Source organism: Dreissena polymorpha, chromosome 4 (genome assembly GCF_020536995.1).
Source record: "Dreissena polymorpha isolate Duluth1 chromosome 4, UMN_Dpol_1.0, whole genome shotgun sequence".
In the NCBI taxonomy this organism is placed as follows: Eukaryota; Metazoa; Mollusca; class Bivalvia; order Myida; family Dreissenidae; genus Dreissena; species Dreissena polymorpha.
In genome coordinates this window covers 93,748,909-93,770,959 of record NC_068358.1, presented here as the reverse complement: position 1 = coordinate 93,770,959, position 22,051 = coordinate 93,748,909, and the positions used below count along the sequence as shown (strand labels likewise).

The following is a 22,051-nucleotide window of genomic DNA, read 5'->3' as shown; positions in this document are numbered from 1 at the left end:
AATATGGACCTTGTTATGTAACGTCGTATGTTTGCATGGTTTTATTTTTAGAGTAAACATACCATGGTTCGTGTACTGTTTTCTGCTGCAATTACAGAACACGTATTTTATATCAAGGTTCCCGTCTTTTGCTGGATTAGTAGGATCGATCAGTTTGACACTAAAATGGTTCCAAACTTCGGATTTTTTCTTAGAATTTTTAGGTAAGGGAACAAATTCTTCTCTGACCGACATCTTGAATGATTTGCCTATACACATCCGTATTACAATAGCTGATTGGTTTAAAGGGGTTGTTTTATCCAATAAAAAAGCTCGTTTCAGTTAAGCGGTAAACAGGAATGGTCTAAGAAAAAAATTATCGAATGATCGGTACGGTTAAAATTTCGTCAACTTTTCGTCGACTCGAAATTTTTATCGTCATGGTCACATCAGCAGCAATTCGTTGACGATCTGATTAATCAACTCACCACTACTTTTTACCCGTTCGATTGAAGCTGACCATCTACCGGGTTGACTGAAGCTGACCATCTACCCGTTTAACTGAAGCTAGCGATCTACCCGTTACACTGAAGCTGACCGTCTACCCGTTTTACTGAAGCTGACCATCTACTCGTTTGACTCAAGCTGACCATCTACCCATTTGAATGAAGCTGACTATCTACCCTTTTGACTGTTCAGCTTCAAAGCTGACCATCTTCCCGTCATACTGAAGCTGAACATCTACCCGTTTGACTCAAGCTGACCATCTACCCGTTTGAATGAAGCTGACTATCTTCCCTTTTGACTTAAGCTGACGATCTACCCTTTTGACTTAAGCTGATCATCTACCCGCTAGACTGGAGCTGACGATCTACCCCTTTGACTTAAGCTGACCATCTACCCGTTAGACTGGACTTGACTATCTACCCCTTTGACTGAAGTTCACCATCAATCCGTTTGACTGAAGCTAACCATGTACCCGTTTTACCGAAACACACCATCAACCCGTTTGACTGAATCAGATTATCTACCCGTTTGACTGTATATGGTCAACACCCATTTGATTGAAAATGAACATCTACATGGTTGACAGAATCTGACAATATACCCGTTTTCCTGAAGCAGACCATCTACCCGTTTGACTGAAGCTGACCATCTACCCGCTTGATTGAAGATGACCATCTGCCCGTAAGATTGAATCTCTGAATCTGACCGTCTACCCGTTTGACGGTAGCAAACCATATAGCCGTTTTAACTGAATAAGACCATCTACTCCTTTTCGAGCATTTTTTTAGGATAACACAGAAACTCTTATGAGACCACGAAACTTTGCGTGACTTTATAGCGGAAATAGTAGTCACTGACTTGACTGCGCGAACGGGCACTGGTCTGCAGCTACGCTTGCCGCATATGGCATAAGACCCATTTTCATATAATGCGGATCATATTTTGAAAGAAAGAATTTTCGAAGTCCTTAATGTGTATATTTGAGTGTATGTCCCTACTTTAGAATTATAACACTCAAACAAGACAGCATTTGTGTAAAAATCATGTGAAATTGTTGCAAGTATAACAAAACGTATAGCCGGAAATGTAAAATTACGCGAATCTTTATCATCCTATGTTTGTTTATAACTGGGTGTGTGAAATAAATGACAAGTTAAAGAGAATGATCCGTGTCATGCGACAGTGGGTCTTACTCCGTATGCGACCAGCGTCACACCAGACCAGACTGCGCACACGCAAGTCTGGTGGGGCGCTACCCTTTCCGTCAAAAGGTCACGCAAGGTTTTTAGGTCTCATAACATGGCAGCATAGCTCATGACCAGACTGTGCGCATGCGCAGGCTGGTCTGGAGCGATCTTGCCGCATATGACATACGACCCATTTATCGCATGACACGGCTCGTATGATATTCATAATAAGTGTTTAATAACAAAAATGACATGTTTGTCACGTTCATTTGCATGTTATTTAAAGTAAATACGAAGATTAACATTATGTTACATAAGTTATATAACTTGCCACTATAGGAACATACACAAAAGTTCAATAGAATTGTTTTACAGTACTCATTTGCGTGGTTTATTATTGTGATTGTTAAAATTTAACATAAATTAATTTAAATATAGTAACACTGGCATGTTGTATTACCAATGCGTATGTTTAAAATCCGATAACACGTCCCCTTGCAAAAATCTGACTGTTTGCCCGACTTTTTAAAATGTATGCACAATTGCAGGGGTTGTTTATAGTCCACCGGGCTATGCACACATGGCGAAAGAATGTTATGCATTAATGCAAATTTATTGTTCATTATCTTGCATCATAATATTGTCGATATAATACAACTGAGCCGAGCTCTAAAAATACTGGCTTGATGCATGCACATATCGTGCAAGATTAATATGTTCAGTCCGCGCAGACTTATCAGGGACGACACTTTCTGCCTAGACTGAATTTTTGTTTAGATTGGACGTCCTTAAAAAGAAAAGCCCCATATAAGCGGAAAGTGTTCTCCCTAAAAAGCCACTACGGACTGCACAGACTGAAAAGGGACGATGCTTTAAGTACATGACTTGCGCACACGAGCGAACTTCGATTTTTTCAGTTAAGGCTGAAAAATTCTTGATCATGACACACCCATTGATAAAAACATGAAAGATGCAACCCAAAATGATGCTTTTTAAGTTAATTCGTAAGAGTGACGTCAAAAGAACGTCATACCGCTCATATCAACCATAATACATGCACATTTTAAATTACCAGTATGTAAATGTAGCGGTACATGTACGTCGCACTACCGGACAGTGTCCATGTGACACGTATTTATACTACAGTGAATAAATTACTCGCATTATACGAATGCCGTATAATTAAGTCCAGGTTTAAGTATCATAATAAACGAATATTGGCTCGTGCGTAGTTTGTGGAGTTGAATTTAGAGACTTTGCATCCGGTGTTTTGTGTTTGATTTCCGCCACCGGTACGAACAGGGAAGTTTCGAACTCAAAAGCAGAATGTTCTAGATTATTTGACCTCTTGTCAACAACGTGAAATATATTAATATTTTGCATAGAAATATGCGACAAACATTCATAGCACAACTTCGCAAAACCGCGATGGTAACATGTTTACATTTTCCAATGCCCTGCCATCAGCATGCATCCTTTCGCTGTATTAAAAAATTACCTGCACAACTCCATCGCATTCTCTTTGTGGCTCTTTCAAAACACACAAGCAATACATATTGTCAACATGAACGAGTGTAGATATTATGTTTATGATAAAGAAAGCTAGACATAGGCAATGGCATCAACTTCTTCAAGTGGTAGTTAAGCGATCAGTGGCGCTCGATAGGTCATTGTCGTCTCCGGGTCGAATCCGGGTGCGGAAACTAGGCTTAAAAGACCCCGGTCATTTTCCGGGGAAATACCCCGGGTACTTTGTTGTATACTAGTACTTTAAAGTACCTCGGTACTTTTGAATGTTCGACAATGTACCCCGGATACGGAAATGCGCTTAAAGGCACTCGACCATTCTCCGGAGGAACGTTCTAGTATATATTCTCTAACCCGGGACCATTTAAGTAGTACCCGAGCCGTCAATGACCAATCGAGCGCCCGTGGTGAGAAGATACCGTGAGGAAAAGGGATGACAGGTCGTAGAACAGATATAAATAGAAAGTGTACATACAACATTGATTGACAGGTTTCTTTTTCGGGTCAAAATGCATGACTCGGGGACAAACAAATCAATATGGCGTCGATTTCAGTTATCAAAATTGAAAACAAATAATTTTAGACTCAAAAGAGATCCAATAGAATGTCCCTTTAATCGATCCTACAGAGAATGTAACATGCTTACATAAAACAAGTAATATTGCAAGTTCAATAACATTAATGCTTTGTGTAAATTTAATTACAACTTGTTTTGTAAAATATATGTTTTTGTGTAAATAATACAAATACTAACACGAATGTCGTTTAGTATCGTGGACAAACGCACCATAAGCTTGCGTATGTGCTGTAGCCGCTGGATGGCATCTATATAACCAGCCAATTAATACACCAGTTCATGTAGTAATGCACTTAGCCTAGTACAAAACTGCGCGACGGTGTTGGTCACAAGAATACTTTTTCGGCGTAGCTGTATTAAGCCAGCTTTTCACCTTACCTGACCTTTGTAAGTGTCCAATAAAATTCAAATAAAATTTCCCGCGGCTAGGTACGAATGAATACACTTCATTTATTCCATTGGCTGATTTGAGTATACCACCAGAACATTGGAAACATATCTTCGTCTTTGTAACACAATTTTATCTCTACTGAAAAGGCTTAATAAATAGAACAGTTTTACACTCAATTCTCGACATCAGTACAGTTTGTGCGTGTACCTATTATTTTCAGAGGATTGCTTGCGCAAAAGCGTTTATACTTTAAGGCTATTTTCTCATATTTAGTACTTACTTCCACATTTCTGTCAACATGTTAACATGTAAAAGTATAAAGAGTAGTGGAAGCGAGGCCTCACTTTAATGCATTGCATTTCAACCCGCGAGGTATCGGGTCAATTCGCGGTAAGCGTGAGAATGTTATGCCTCGGTCACACTGTCACGAATCAGAGCTACAAATGAGCTACGATTTAATCGGCTACGAATGACTACGAAATTGTCAAAATTCGTAGGCCGCCACGATTTAAGTACGGAGCACAACGATGTGAGGACGGATTTCGACGAATCTTCCATCAAAATGTTGGAAAACGAACAAGGAAAGGTACGGAATGCTACTGATCGACGCGACTTAGTACGGAGCGCCACGAATTGGTACGATGAAACTACGAATCCGCTACGGTCTGGTACGATTAAGTACGATGCTACGCGAATCAGTACGATCTAACTACGGACCCGCTACGGTCTAGTACGGGTAAGTACGAACTAGAACGGTCCGCTACGAAGCAGTGGGAAATGCGAAGTACTGGTACGGACAGGTAAGAACGAACTACGATTGAACATTGCGCCCGCAGCCTCTTGTATTGTCATACACAAAATGCCTCCCAAAAAGAGAACATGCAAGCGGCAGCAACAGAGCCCAACAGAAATAATGGAATCAGCCGTGTCTGGGGAAAAGTCTTTGTGACAGAATAGACATTAAGCATCGGAATCGCTGAGCGAATATACTGAAACTATGGCCTCACACACGTCCCGTACAATACTACATATCGTATTGTGTGCAACACCAAACCCATACATCAATGTACAGTAACTGCCCCCTGTGGCCAAGAACCTTAAGGTAATTGCCAACTTCAAATCTGGATTGATGGACTGTCTGAAACAGGTGTGGTTTTTCGTGATCCTTGGACCAACGACTTGTTATAGCTCATGGAACATATCAGGCCCGATTCAAGTGAAGTTTCTAAAAGCCGCCGGATCTTTAGCCATCAGTTCGGCAATCAAAGTCTCGTATTGGCCGAGAGCGGGTCGTCTTAAAAGTCAGTCTCTTATCCACCACCTCCTTTTTCTTCTCTGACCTGATAAAGTATGTAATTATCGATGTACAAATGTAGATTATGCTTGAAAACTTTGAATAATTTTGTATTTTATTATGTCGGCTATTAATTTAACAAGTATAAAATCACGTAAAATTAAGAGCAAGATTCAAAAGGCATATGAGACAGACACTTACCTGCAAATAAAAAAATGTATTACTAGTAAGTTCAAATTCTAATATTTTCTTAATACGTAACCTTTAGCACAAAGCTATACTAGTTATACAATATTGAATCATTATTTCCTCTGTGCATATCGTCAAGCAGCTCGATTACGGCCTCTGCATTTTGTGCCATATCAATATCAAAGTGTAACAAATTCATCGCAAACGCAATTTGCTCGCGGTCATGATTGTTAACTCAACAAATGCAAGTACGGTTGCTTTAATTTCAATGTTGTATTTCAGTAGCAATTTATTGTAGTGGACCGTACATGTCCGTACTGTTTCGTTCTGAAATGTAGTACATCGTATAAGATCGTGCAAATTCCTGCCCATCCGTAGTACAACGTACTGGAACGGTGGCTTTCCGTAGTATACCCGTGGAATAATCGTAGCTCATACGAAGCGTAACCGTACCGCTCCGTAGTTCTTCGTATCAATCCGTAGAAGTTCATGAGAATCTTTGGGCCTACGAAAAGGTACGGACGACTAAGGTGTCGTTATGAACTAGTACGAATCAGTACGGTTTAGTACGGACTGCTACGGATACGCTACGGTCGATAAATTCGTAGCAATTTTTGAACATGTTCAAAATTTGTCAAGAGTCGCTACGGACATCCAAAAACTACTACGACTGATCACGGATCAAGTACGGAGAGCCACGGTCCAGTAAGGAAAGCTACCAGTAAAATAATCGTTATATAATAAAGACGTTTTCCGTGAACTAGGTGACCTGGAATTTTCTTTAGACCAGAAATATGATAAATAAAGATATTCAGCAATAAAATTATGGTATGTCAATACTAGATCCTGAATGTGTTTTCAACAATACAATGATACATATTATTTTTGATTAATTTAACAATAATTATTCCACCATATTGACTAATGTATTAAGCATGAGCGCGGTGATTCTCGATACTGTTAATAATCGAATCAAATAGCAATGCCCGACAAACCACTAAAACAGATTTGTTCGAAGAAAGCGCCTATAAATACGGATACTTCGCGTATGGCCGGTTAACTCATATGTTTTAATTTCAGTTCCATTCTTCTTTTGGTTTTCTGTTTTGTATCTATAGGTTTATGACTAGCAATACGTAATAATGTAAAATAAGCCGCGAAAACTATGCGTTACATCCCGTACTGCGTGTGATGCAGCTAAGAACTGCACAGAAAAAGACATTCGCTATCCTTGATCTCATTCATTGAACTATCAACGCCGTATATCTTTTTAAAGACATTTCTTGCTCGTAATACTTTACAGACCGTGCAGAACAATTATTCTTACGCAACGGCTACTTTTCAAAGTATGGAAGGGCCTGCGGTTCTGACGCAGCGGGAATCTGTTTTGTAACTGCATATGTTAGTGTGGGTCGGGTCGCAACGCTTTTAAAAGGTACTCACTTTTTTAAGCTTCTCTCGTTAACTTAGCCATGGTGATGAAATAATCGAGTGATCCTTCCATTAACTGCATTTTTTAGAAAGGTCAATGGGGTTAAAAACCAATCCTGCAAAACCGACTCGGGTGTGGAATTTCGCAGCTTCATCATAAAAAAACGTACGCCGCCAAAGATGCGACATTTTGTATTTATATTGTTACCACAATATAGTCAGTATTGCAAACGTGATAAGTAACTCGTGGTACGACTTATTTACGTCACCCTAATAAGAGTCACATTTGCACCGGTCCTCTAGCATGTTCCTGAGGGTGTACAATTTAAATGATATCCACTGACATGCTTATGTCATTAAACATGCAACCAAATAGAAATACACATGTAATACTGGTTAGTAATGTCGATAAAATACACATTTAATTCATTTTTGAGCACAGTAAAGAAAAATAGAAACGTTAAATTACCGAACGTCTCTTGAATCACCTGTTACCTGTAAATGGATTTAACAACGAAACATGTTATAAAATGGATGCGCAGATAATACAACACCACATTTATATTTTAATTAAATTAATGAAGCATTAAGTAAAGTGAATGCTAAAATTGTTCAAACGGAAATCGTCTTATACAAGTAAAAAAAGACAACGCTTGAAGAAGAATATAACGTGATCATAATTCAGTACATGTATATTATATCTTTTACGTGTACTCTGGAGAAAGTGTCTGTTTTAAAGAACATTTAACGCATTCGCGTAGATAAAATATGTATATTTACATGATGTCTCTAAATATTAGGACATTTAATTTTAGCTTCTTGTGTGTGTCAGATAAAGTAATAATACAACTTCCGTTTAATTATGTTAATCGAGATTGTTGAAGGTATTTATTCACGATTAAAGTAGATGGGTCCAACATGACTGACGTTTGAACCATAACCTTGAAGCCTGCATCTACTACTACAGGTGCCGCTGAAACTTAAACTGCTACTACTACTGGTACTGCTATTTCTAAAGCTACAATTTTCTGATTCTGTCACTAACTACTACTACCAGAGGCGTAGGAGCTGGGGCGGCAGGGGCGGCGGCCGCCGCCCCAATATTTTCGGCAAAAATGAAATTTCGGCAAAGACCTTTTTTTGTTTTTCATTTCAATACCAGTATATTTGAAAATATCTTTACCACGAAGCAAGGTAATCACGCTTTCGCGGTTATGACACGCGTATTGTTGATAGTCATCACCCGCCCGCGGTAATGTACGTGTCAATTATGTTGTTAATTGATCGGTCTCTTTTATAACGATAATCCCTTTATTCTCGAGTAATTAAACCTGTGAATCTTTAATCGTCGGTATGATCTGAGCCTTTGCTTCTGTTTCTTTATATAAAGGAAAGTATGACATGAAACAAAAGTGCCGATATGCGATAGTCCTTAATTATCCATTTTTGTCATTTTTATGATCCGTTGTGAAAAAGGAAGAATTGTAAGGTAAACCAGTTCTGACAATATGGCGAGATAAAACATATTGACGAACAGACTCTTAGCATTGGGTGTGGAGAAACAAAATTGCGAACATAACCAAATTCGCCAATGTGAATCTTGTTTAATTTACTACCTTAAGGGGCCTTTTCACATTTTTGTAAATTGACAAAATTAAGATTTTTTTTCAGATTCGCACATTTTCGTTGTAGTTTTGATATTGATGAGGGAACAATAATACTGAACATTTATATCCATTATATGACTCTTTTGACGATTTAAAAATCTGAAAATTATAAAGCGTGGCAACGCGAAACGATTGACTAATTTGGAGAGTTCTGTTGTTATCGTTATATTTTGTTATACTACGAGTATGGCAAGCGGTTCGACGCATAATCCCAAGAAACTGGGCTTCTCATGAGAACCTGGATTCTCAGAATGAGAACCTAGGTTCTCGCTTGAAGATTGCACATGGCTTCAAGAATCCAAGTTTTCAAATGAGAACCTAGGTTTTCATTTGAAAACCTAGGTTCTCATGAGAACCTAGGTTCTAATGAGAAACCTAGTTTCTTGCGGTTCGACGCATAATCCCAAGAAACTATGTTTCTCATGAGAACATAGGTTCTCAGAATGAGAACCTAGGTTCTCGCTTAAAAATTGGACATGGCGTCAAGAACCCAAGTTTTCAAATGAGAACCTAGGTATTCATGAGAACCTGGGTTCTCATTTGAAAACTTAGGTTCTCATGAGAACCTAGGTTCTCGCTTAAAAATTGGACATGGCGTCAAGAACCCAAGTTTTCAAATGAGAACCTAGGTATTCATGAAAATCTAGGTTCTCATTTGAAAACATAGGTTCTCATGGGAAACATAGTTTCTTGCGGTTCGACGCATAATCCCAAGAAACTAGATTTCTCATGAGAACCTAGGTTCTCAGAATGAGAACCTAGGTTCTCGCTTGAAGATTGCACATGACTTCAAGAACCCAAGTTTTCAAATGAGAACCTAGGTTTTCATTTGAAAACCTAGGTTCTCATGAGAAACCTAGTTTCTTGCGGTTCGACGCATACTCCCAAGAAATTATGTTTCTCATGAGAACATAGGTTCTCAGAATGAGAACCTAGGTTCTCGCTTGAAAATTGCACATGGCGTCAAGAACCCAAGTATTCAAATGTGAACCTAGGTTTTCATGAGAACCTGGGTTTTCATTTGAAAACCTAGGTTCTCGCTTGAAGATTGCACATGGCTTCAAGAACCCAAGTTTTCAAATGAGAACCTAGATTTTCATTTGAAAACCTAGGTTCTCATTTGAAAACATAGGTTCTCATGAGAAACATAGTTTCTTGCGGTTCGACGCATAATCCCAAGAAACTAGGTTTCTCATGAGAACCTAGGTTCTCAGAATGAGAACCTAGGTTCTCGATTGAAGATTGCACATGGCTTCAAGAACCCAAGTTTTCAAATTAGAACCTAGGTTTTCATGAGAAACCTAGTTTCTTGGGATTATGCGTCGAATCGCTTGCCATATAAAAGGATTGCTTTTATAAAGTATGAAATACGTCCTTCATTGCATGATAAAGGATGGCCGAGTGGTCAAAGCGATAGACTTTTACTCAATGGCCCCACGGGTCAGTGGTTCGAGCCCAGTTGAGGGTTACTTTTTTCTTTCTTTTATTTTATTCTTGTCTTTTTCCTAGAGCTTTCTATATTCAATGCTTACATTTATAAAGCATTTAATGACGAACTTCAATACATGCCGAAAAGGCCCCTTTAATATATGAAGTAAAGATGGTTATTAGAAATAAATAATGTAGTTTAGGTCATTTAAGTGTTTATTTCTATAGTTGTTTTAAGAGGTTCGTCTCCCCGAAATGCTCATCTCGCAGTCCAAAACCAGTCGACACAATTTTCCTCCCTCGGACTACTCCTCAATTACATCACTGTATATTATTATGCAATGCCACTAGCATAGATTGTCCAGTTTGAGTACCACCGTTTACCTCTGTTTATTATGATATTGAGGAGGAGATAATGCGATAAATTGATGTGAGATCACGTTATTGTCAAATATTGTATTCATCATGGTGTTCACCGTTATGCTTATCTTTGTTTAGCAAGTGTCCATGTATAACTGTTATCACATTATCCAATATATGATATATCTGACCACATCTAACCGCTTGGAACATGGTATAATGTAAACATCAACTACGTTCTTTTCATTTATCTTTTCAAAATTACGTACTTTCTTTCGACAGAAGCAAAACAAATGCGAGAAAACAACAACAACAAAGCAAGTGTATAACAATTACGTATCTTTTAAATCCACAGCAATCGCCAATGCCGTCGAGCTTGTCAGAGCACCGGAAAAAAAGAGTTCCGGGATGTCTACCGGAAGAACAAGCCCACCGACAAGTCGGTTATACAGCGACTATGCACTTGGGACAAGCGGCGCGTCACCAACATGATGCGGACCATGTTTCCGTTTTTCCTGATAATGCGCAAGTACCAGTGGAAGACGGACTTTCTGGCTGATTTTGTCGCTGGACTAACTGTTGGAATTTTGCAGTTTCCCCAAGGTTTGATTTTTTCACGTTAAGCTTTATATTTGTTTTGCTGAAACCATGTTATATTTTATCTTCACATGCTCAAGTGAAAATACATAAATACATTAAGCAAATTACTGGTGTCTGAAAATTAACAGACACGCTGACTACTATTCACTGACGTTTGGATTCGTAAATTGTTTGACGTCACATGCCGAACGGTATCGACTCAAAATGGCATTCGCGTGTAAAATAACACGCCGAATGATTTACAGAGCTTTGTGTGTGTATTACAAAGTTTATTAGGTCCTTCCGCGAATGAGGCTGCATTATGTGAGGACTCGGAGCGTGCCCAAGCTTCTCTACCTCTAATTAATTTACGTAACTCATGAACAATGGGACAAATTTAGCCGCAAAGTACAGATATTTGTAATTATTACTGAAATGTTATGGTGCATTTCATATGTGACTGCGTTGAAAAATTGAACGTCTGGGGAACGTTAATTTGAAAAAAACATGACTTTTGTCGATATCTCACTGCCGAACCAAGTTTTCCGGATGAGCATGCATTTGGGCGAGTGGAATTACTTAACCCATTTATGCCTAGCGTCTAGAAAAAAGGTCTTTGCAAACAGCGTAGACCCAGATGAGACGCCGCATGATGCGGCGTCTCATCAGGGTCTGCGCTGTTTGCTTAAAGGAATTTCTGTAAGAACTATTCTAAATATAGAAATAAATATACTAGACGTCCCTAATTTTGGAAATAAATTGATCCAATTTAGAAGGATGGGAGAGTCCACTAGGCATAAATGGGTTAAGAAATTGCACGACATATCGTTTGTATTCGAATTTTCGAAAGATGGTCTATTAATATTTCAAATGCATCAAGGCTTGAACAATCTGAAATAAAGAAAAGGCAAAAAAAAAGGCTTGTAAGTTGGTCTTTTCATAATGGGACCCTTTTTGGCAATGGTTTTAAAGGTTTACAAACTTTATCGGCGCTATTTTGCTGACAATCAAAGAGTGTCGTGGTACATGTTAATTCAAATAAGCGTTACATATTAGATATTGAAAATTATTCAAGTTGACTTAGTGCAGTACAAAACTTAAAATATAACCGAAAACACATTATTTGAAGAAAACGTGCCACAGGCATAAATTTTGTACGCGGAATAATCGAATTTCGCTCTTTGCTTATGCAACTGTCTTAATTCATTTGCAACGTATATGCATATTAACCCTTTACCGCTAAACAAAATAACGTAAATTTTCTCTACCTGCTTTATAATTACTGATTAAACTGTAGCGTTAGAATGCATACACGGATAGTATATCGATTCGGCATTTTCAGGATGTTACGTTTTAAATAATAGTATGCCCCCCCCCCCCCCCCGGCACAATATATATACAACAGCCCATGTTCTATTCGAATCGCAATTTAATGCAGAAAGTTATAACGTAAGCGACAGAGATACAAACAAATAAAATATCAAACTATTTATGTCGTCTGAAAGAGATACGCACTCGTACATTTGAATAAGTGTTGCGTTGACTTTGGACATACTAGTCTCTTTTAAATAAACACTTCAATACAATCGCATTTTGCAACGTAATTAATCATACACTATTTAGCTAAAAACTACATCGTGTTTTGAGACTTTCACAAAACACACGCGACACGAGTTTTCTATTTAGTTTCTTCTCCACTAAGCATACTTACTACTATTGTCCTCGTGTTCGATCCACCTTTTCACGGGAGACAAATCAGCAATCTGTGTTCTATTGAGTCGTGTTCTGAGATAACTGGGCATAATGTATGTGCGTAAAGTGTCGTCCTAGATTAGCCTGTTCAGTCCGCACAGGCTAATCAGGGACGACACTTTCCGCTTGTATGGTATTTTTAGTTTCAATGAAGTCCCTCCTTACCGAAAATCAAGTTTAGGCGGAAAGTGTAGTCCCTGATTAGCCTGTGCGGACTGCAGAGGCTAATCTGGGATGACACTTTAGGCACATGCATTAAGCCCGGTTTTCTCAGAACACGACTATATTGTGAACAGAGAGGTTATTAAGACTTTCACGTAGTTTATCATCTTCGTTTTGACAAAAACGAACAACAAAAGAACAGCCTGCAACATTAAGATCATGTGATAACGGGTAACTGACGCATAGCATAGTGGATAACTGTAAAATAACATTAATATGAAAATAATAATAGATTTAATCACTTGACGTAAAGTATAGAAATACAAATAGAGAAGTTGACGCATAAAAGTAAATGAATATTATTACATGCCACAACATAAATTTGTAAACATGGATACTGGCCATCCAATCATTTTGGAAAATTAGACAATTGTTTCTAACAAGAACTGTCAATTAGATTGATAACTATCCGAACTTGTTACACAAATTACACAACGTAACATTAAACATAAAGCAGAGATAACATCGTCAATACAATAACAACATATAAGATCAGGAATGACTGCTCTTTATATGGTACCAAACAGTCCGATTTATCTTAGCCATTAATGTACACAACGACAAAAATATCAGCTAGGTTTGACCGATGTATTATAAGAAGCATTCATTTGATCTTATTCATAATGAAAAGATGACCACAGCAGGCAATTAAAACAAATATTGTTTTAATTTTCGTGATCGATTAGTGTTGCAAACGCATTTTACAGTCACCTGCCCTGCTTCAAGATTATCGAACATCCTCGATATTAATTTGAAGCAAATTCCGATTTCTATAAAAAAAATGATTATTTTAATTTTATTTTATTTGACAATCAGTGTATTGTTTTGTAGCTTTTGTGATATTGTTGTTGTTAAAAATTGCTTTATTTCCACACATAGCGATCTGGAAGAATTATAGCTCCTTCTGGATACTTGGCTGCGTTCTTCTATAGTGTGTGTTTCACGTGCATTTGTATCATTTTAAGCAAATAAAAAGTATTAACTATAATATAAAAACATTATCAATCTTAATTAAGGTCAAATATCTGTTGCGAAATTTTATTATTATTATTTCTTAACTATTGCCATGCAAACTAAACAATGTTCAATAAGCATAAGTTTTCCACGTGAGCCTCGTTCTGGGAAAACTCCGTATTTTTTATGTTTCTTGTTCTGAGAAAACTGGGCTTAATTCATGTGCGTAAAGTGTCGTCCCAGATTAGCCTGTGCAGTCCGCACAGGCTAATCAGGGACGACACTTTCCCCTTTTATGGTATTTTTAGTTTCAAGAAAGACCCTCCTTACCGAAAATCAAGTTTAGGCGGAAAGTGTCGTCCCTGATTAGCCTGTGCGGACTGCACAGGCTAATCTAAGACGACACTTTACGCACATGCATTATGACCAGCTTTCACAGAACAAGACACATATTATATTTTACGAAACAAGTTAACACAAATTTACACAAAGCATACATGTTATTTAACTTGCTGTTTTGGTTAGCATGTTTCATTCTCTGTATAATCAATTAAAGGGACGTTATATTTGATCTCTTTTGTACGGTGGCATAGAGGTGACATTCACTCCTCTTTTTTTTTTTAATTACACTCCTCTTTTTTCTTTCTCGTGGCCACGACTTAGTAACTCGGGATCTCGAGTTAGCTATGTCGTGGCCACGAGATAGAAAAAGAGGAATGCAAAACTAAATAAAAGCGGCGTACAATTAAAAAAAGAGCGGTGCAGTAAATAAAGGAAGGGTGCATTAAACAAAAGAGGAGAAAATTTCGCGATCTCGAGATCCCGACTTAGCTAACTCGTGGCCACGAGTTAGTCAGCCAATCAAATACTATCTTGTTCCCTCAAATTAATCAGCCAATGAAAACGTCCTAAAGGCAAGGCTCTGATATAATATAACATACTTCTATTAGTATTACTATGACTACTACTTCTACTGCTGCTGTTGTTGTTGTTGCCACTACTACTTCTACTACTACTACTACTACTACATCTACTACTACTACTACTACTACTACTACTACTACTACTACTACTACTACTACTACTACTACTACTACTACTACTACTATTACTACTATCGCTACTGCTGTTACTGCTCCTTCTCATCCTCCTACTATTACTACTGCTTCTGCTACTGCTGCTGTTGCTAGAAGTAGTAGTAGTAGTAGTAGTAGTATTAGTAGTAGTAGTAGTAGTAGTAGTAGTAGTAGTAGTAGTAGTAGTAGTAGAAGTAGTAGTAGTAGTAGTAGTAGTAGTAGTAGTAGTAGTAGTAGTAGTAGTAGTAGTAGTAATAGTAGAAGTAGTAGTAGTAGTAGTAGAAGTAGTAGTAGTAGCAGTAGTAGTCGTCGTCGTAGTAATGGAAGTCCGTCGTCGTCGTCCGTCGGTCGTCGTCCGGTCGTCAGTCGGTCGTCTGTCGGTCGACCATCGGTCGTCCATCCTCCGGTCGTGGTCCGTCGGTCGTCCATCCGGCGTCGTCCGTCGGTCGTGCATCGTCCGTCCTCCGATCGTCCGTCGGTTGTCCATCCGGCGTCGTCCGTCGGTCGTCCCTCGTCCAAACATCGGTCGTCCGTTGGTCGTTCATCAGTCGTCCCTCGGTCGTTCGTCGGTCGTCGTCCATCGGTTGGTCGTCGGTCGTCCGTTGGTCGTCCGTCGTCGTCGTGGAAGTGGTAGTCGTAGTAGTTGTAGTAGTAGTAGTAAAAGTAGTAGCAGTAGTAGTTGTAGTAGTAGTAGTAGTAGTAGTAGTAGTAGTAGTAGTAGTAGTAGTAGTAGTAGTAGAAGAAGAAGTAGTAGTAGTAGTAGTAACAGCAGCAACATCAACAACAGCAGCAGTAGTAGTAACAGTAATAGTAGTACTAGTAGTAGTGTGTTAGTTATATCAGAGCCTTGCCTTCTTTGACCAGCTATATATGTGCGTACAGAATATTTACACGTGTTACGCAAACTTTGATTGGCTGACTTACTCGGGATAGCGAAAGTTCTCCCCTCTTTTGTTTAATGCACTCTGCCTTTATTTACTGCACCGCTCTTTTTTTAATTGTACGCCGCTTTAATTTAGTTTTGCACTCCTCTTTTTTCTATCTCGTGGCCACGACATAGCTAACTCGTGGCCACGAGATAGAAAAAAAGAGCAGAGCAATTTAAAAAAAGAGAATCACCGCCCTTTTTTTAATTGTACGCCGCTTTTATTTAGTTTTGCACTCCTCTTTTTTCAATCTCGTGTCCACGACAAGCTCACTCGTGGCCACGAGATAGAAAAAAGAGGAGAGCAATTTTTCATGATTAAATAACGTCACCGAGTCACGCATTTTGACCCGCGAAAAAAGCATGGCAATGTTAAATAAGCGTAAGTTTTCCACGTAAACCTCGTTCTGGGAAAACTAGGCTTAAAGCATGTGCAATTTTTCGATTAAAGGAATTGTCTACTAGTCGAAAATGCAGTCACAATCTGGAACGACTTTTTAGGCACATGCATTAAGTCCCGTTTTACCATGTTAACCCTGTTATACACTATACTATACATGTTACCAGGTTACACTATAATATGATAATAGGTGCTACCTAATTTACGGGCAAAAGCTTTTTAAGTTTTTTTATAACCATGTATTTTTAATAAATATATGGACATGATTGTGTTAAAAAAATTATAATTGATGCAATAATTAAGTAATGCATCTTAAAAAAATCAATCTTAAAACGAGTTACATGTTCCTAGCTTAAAGATCTAGCATCTTTTTGTTTTTTTGTTTTCTAGAAACAGGAATTTAAAGCTGATTCGTTGGCTGTGGTATAATGGATGGGGTGTCTGGTAACTGGCTTAGTAAATGGGAAGTCTCTGTATTGATCTCTTAAGTGGGAGCATTGTTTAGATAACCCTAAAGACATACTATGGCGTACCATTTGGGTTGAAAGTCAAGAAGACCTACTAGGTAAAAAGAGAAATGTGCGTCGAAGTACAACAATTGTACGTCGACATACAAATATAAAATACATGTACACTTCAAGTATATGTTTGTACGTCAAAGTACAATTTGTACTTCGACATACATGTTTGTACTTCGACGTACACATTTTCTGAACAGCCAATCAAAACACTTGTCTATTGAGCCGCTTTTCCTTCTGATTTATTCATTATAAATGTTTAAAATCTTTTTTTTAATTATGGAAAAAATGAATAAAAATATCAGAATGGAAAAAAAACATATAGAAGTTTCAAGTATTTAAGCTATTGAAAAGATTATATACAAATTTGAAGAAGATTCAATTGTTACCTTTTGAAAATTAAAATCATTCAGCATATTGTGAGTATTTATTCATGCGGGGCGGAGTATCACGACAGTCCAGCGCATTACTGTGTAGGAATTTCCCATCGGTAACCAAACAGTTACCAAACATTAACGGGATAAATAATGTATAATAACCTCCATGTTGGTCGTATTTTGTAATAACCATAACTTGCATAAGTCAGAGGTTACTTCCGCCACGCCAGGTCAATAAATACGCACAATATCTATGAGTAAGCGGTCGATAGTCGCATAATTTGGTATAAATATTAATAATTATAACGTTCAATGTCAAATATCTCTAAAAGCAACAGATGTAAGGTATCTTCTGATTTGCTAACACTCAAGGGTCGGTGAAAAATGTACGTCAAAGTACATTTCTCGTTCTACCTAGTAGGTCTTGTAGACTTTCGACGTCATGATACGGCATACATGTATAGACACTAAGTACTGGTCCTACCCCGGAAACAGTTTGTTTCATCAATTGTCTCAATCAACTTGACAGCTTGCTAAAGCAGTTGCATTTAGCATACAGTACACTGATTTAACATAATCAAAATCATGTGATGTGTCAAATCAATTTTGGTTGACAAATTTGACAGGATTTTTTTAATCCAATAAGTTTAAGACTGTCAAATAACGCACAATACGTATTGAAAGCCATACCTGGAGCTTTCGTCTGTATACCACTGACTTCATCAGAAGAATGATTTCTACTCTTGGGAAACGTTAACACCGCTAATTGTCTTCTTATTTATCATCAATGTATAATTATGTGTAACAGCATAACAACATACTTGTTTCGCAATTAAAATATTTAATAAATACAGGTATCTGGCAGGATTCTAATTTTCTTTCGCAAACTATTGTTGAATAGTTTAAATGTTGTCGCCACTAAAAAACTAGCCATTTTGTAGCAATTCTTAAATCACAGTCTAAACTGCATACACTTAGCTCTATAGTTACAATTTGAATGCAAATATTAGAATGCATCATGTTATATCATTCATATTTTTTTATTTAAACATTCAAATAACACATAACACAGTACATATATAAAAAGGTATGTGGTATTGTGTGGAGAAACAAAACACTTCACTTCATTTATTTGCACATAAAAAAATAGTTACAAAATAAGTAATACTAAAACACTGCCATCAACCTACAGTACACGAATATTTACGTATATGAAGTTACAAAGTGGTGTTATTTTATTACCTTTTGCAAAATTAACAATGCTGGTTTTGTACAAGCCATAAAACATTTATCATGGATTAACAAGTAACAACCAATTTATTAATTACACAATATAAAGGAAATCATATGAATTGCATTATGCATTTACTAAACAAGCTATTTGCTACTGTTTAGAATTACACTATCTTACTAAAAAATGATCACAACAGGTACTTAGTGCTTTTACATACTTGTGGTAAGTTTTGTATTACTAGTTTGACATTTATTGGCAGACACTTGTCGATATACATACTAATTTTGAATGGGAACTTTCATATTTTTTCAGCATAATTGCCTTCAAATTGTTAATTTAACAACCCTTTGACATTGTTTGCACATCTGATCTTATTATACCATAGCTGATTTTTGTTAATAGATAGACAGATATAGACTTTTCAAAGTTCTATAAAAGTTCACACATGTTCCATCCAAGTAAACCAACAGAACCAATAAAGATCACCACAGATAATAACTGTGTGTATAGCTTGGAAACTTTGATAGTTCAGGAATCCCTCCTTTGTTGATTTCTGTAAACCAACACTGCCAGTTTTGCTGGATAGAATGGCTTGTGTGATGCCCAGCTCTTGCCTTGGTAGAACAGCTTCTAAGACGGAAAACCAACAAATATCTTAAAATCTGATCAATAATGCAGACAATTTATAAATGTCTTGTTTTTTGTTGACTTCGAATCTGGAAGATTTTTTACGTAAAATATGTATGATATGTAACCTTTCGGGATAACGGTAAAGTGCGAGCAGACGAGGTGTAAATACGTTAAAAATTAAAGCTAAAAGACTAAAAAGTTAGATCGGAATATCTTTAAATGAATAAAAATGTGTTTCTAATGGATAACAACGACAACTTACCAGAATATTGCTCATGATCACACGTACAACTTCTTTCTGAGAGCGAATGGAAAATGCGTCACGAATTCTGACAAATAAACAGTAGGGTGTCGTTATTGAAATACCGCGATAATACTGGAGGGATAGAGATGCCAACTATAATGTTTAAAACAAATATTTTTTTAACAAGCGTTTGTGATTTGTCAGGATAATAATAACAATAAGATATCGAAAAGATCAAAGCAAATAAATTCGACAGAAATCTGATATTCGGCAATATATTTAAGACGGGTTATGTTCACGTAAATTGTGTTTGGTAAAGACTGTCACTATATGTAGTGAACCAGTCTTCGGCTTATACCCACTGAAGAAGAGTATTCAGGGGAGATAATTGAGTAATGTCTAAATTCTGGAACAGTTGCGAAGAAAAACAAATAATGCGAGAATATTTAGTGCGATTCGCTTCACAATTATGATGTCATTGATATAATTTTTCCTGAGATATGTATTTACATGTGATTTAGAATATGTCAAAGTGTTTTTTATTTGTTCAAGGTCATAAATATCATCGCGAAAATATATGTCGCGTGGCAAATTATTTGAGACGCATCCATATGTGGTATTCTTATGTTATTTTATGTCTAAATTTCCATATGTATGAACGGTCAACTCCCGCTTCGCGGGCTTTTGCCCGTACTATATATATTTCCAGGTTACACTATATAATACATATTACCAGGTATGGCATTCGCGATGTTGGCTGATCTTCCACCCGTGGTCGGTCTCTACGTGTCATTCTTCCCCGTTGTCATCTACTTCTTTTTCGGAACTTCAAAGCACGCTGCCGTGGGTAAGATCTTTAGAGCCTCGTTTTTGAAAACTGGGCTTAATGCATTAGCGTTAAGAGTTGTCCGGAATTAGCATTTGCAGCCTTAACTTGATTTTTAAATTCCTTTTAACAAAAAAAAAACATAAAAAAGGAAATTGTCGTCCCTGACTAGCATGTGCAAAATACATTATACATAGCACATAAGAATAAAGCGTATTAAAAGATATCCAAAAACCGCTGCAAATCGTTTTTTTAATAACTAATTAGTTTCACTACAATGGGGCTTTGTTGTTCACAACTATTTAATATCAATGACCCATGCAAGTCACTGCAGACTGAACATTCTTATCTAGAGTGGTAATGTGGTGTCAAACTGCTTTCCCTAATTGTTGGATTAAGTGTTCACGCGCCCCGCGTCGCGAGCTGATTAAATCAATATATAGGTAAATTTGTACCATGGTTTCCAGGGTATTCTGTTTTATAAAGATCGGTTTTGGGTAGTATTTGCTTATCAATTTATTTAAAAACGTAGTCTACAATTTTAAGGTACCTCGGCTCTTGTCGGCCTCTTGACTGGCTCCGTCATTGGAAAATTCTACACAGCAGGGACTTCAGCGACGGCGACAGGTGGTGCTGCTAACGCCACTTTGGATGCCAACATGACCACGACCGTGGCGACGTCTGCAGGAATCACGGACGAGTTCAAAATTGGAGTGGCGATGTAGTTATGTTTCTTTGTAGGTGTTTTGCAGGTACGATGCAGCGTTGTTGTCTTATTATTGTTAAAAAAAGTCCATAAAATGGGAACACCCGAGCGGGCTTCGTCCAGCATGGAGGGATTTTCACTTACCTTGCCATAATAAGTAAGCATGGGTCCATGGTAAAGTCCACCATTCAAGGTCAAAGGTCAATTATGAAAAACATTGACACTGTCCAGCACATAACGTCGTCCGGCATGGATGGATTTTAAAGTATATTTGCATAAATAATAAGCTTGATGTGTCGGAGTGTGGAGCGAAAGATGCCAAGGTCAATTCTGCTACAAAGGTCACATTTAGTAATTGTCTAAATCATGTATGGATTTTCATAAATCATGCCATAGGGGATCATCATGATGGGACGGCGGATAACGCGCAAGAAGCAGGTGCCTTGGTCTAAGTTCAAGGTCGCTTTCCGAGGTAAAAAGCCTAATTTATGAATTGGTAGCTGTCACTTTGGCCGTAGCATGTATCTCTTGAGCATGTATGGATTTTGAAATAACTCGGCATGAACGATCAACCTAATAAGACGGAGTGTCAAGCGCAAGGACCAGGTCCTAAGGTCCAAATTCAACGTCATAATTCAAGGTCAAAGGTCACATCTAGTATTTTCCTAAAGCATGACAGTATTTTCATTCAACTTGCCCCAAGTGATCAGCATGATGAGTGTGGCGCATAAGAACCAGGTTCCTAGTTCTAAGGTAAAGTTTACAATTAAAGGTCAAAGGTAAAATAAAGGAAATTTGTACTCGACACTTTCTCCCGAGCATACTTGTGTCCAGCATATCTTGATCTACAAAAACCTTGAATTAATTTATCAGCATAATAAGACAAATTCCTTATTTTAAAAACCAAAGTTCCATGTCAAAGTAAAAAGTAAAACTATATGAGTCACGTTCTGAGAAAACTCGACATGATGCATGTGCGTTAAGTGTCATCCCAGATTAGCCTGTGCGGGCAGGGACGTAACTTTCCGCCTAAATTTGAATTTTTGCTAAGAAGAGACTTCATTTAATCGA

At 37.6% G+C, this 22,051-nt stretch overlaps 1 protein-coding gene across 1 annotated transcript; it reads left to right on the top strand.

The window, feature by feature from the left end:
- Positions 1 to 1,648: 1,648 nt before the first annotated feature.
- On the top strand, positions 1,649 to 22,030 carry LOC127878627 (prestin-like). The gene is made up of 4 exons (XM_052425154.1): positions 1,649 to 1,767; positions 10,893 to 11,140; positions 20,185 to 20,295; positions 20,821 to 22,030. The coding sequence occupies exons 1-4, from the start codon at positions 1,649 to 1,651 to the stop codon at positions 20,997 to 20,999; spliced, it is 657 nt and encodes a 218-aa protein (XP_052281114.1). The 3' UTR covers positions 21,000 to 22,030.
- The last annotated feature ends 21 nt before the right edge of the window (positions 22,031 to 22,051 follow it).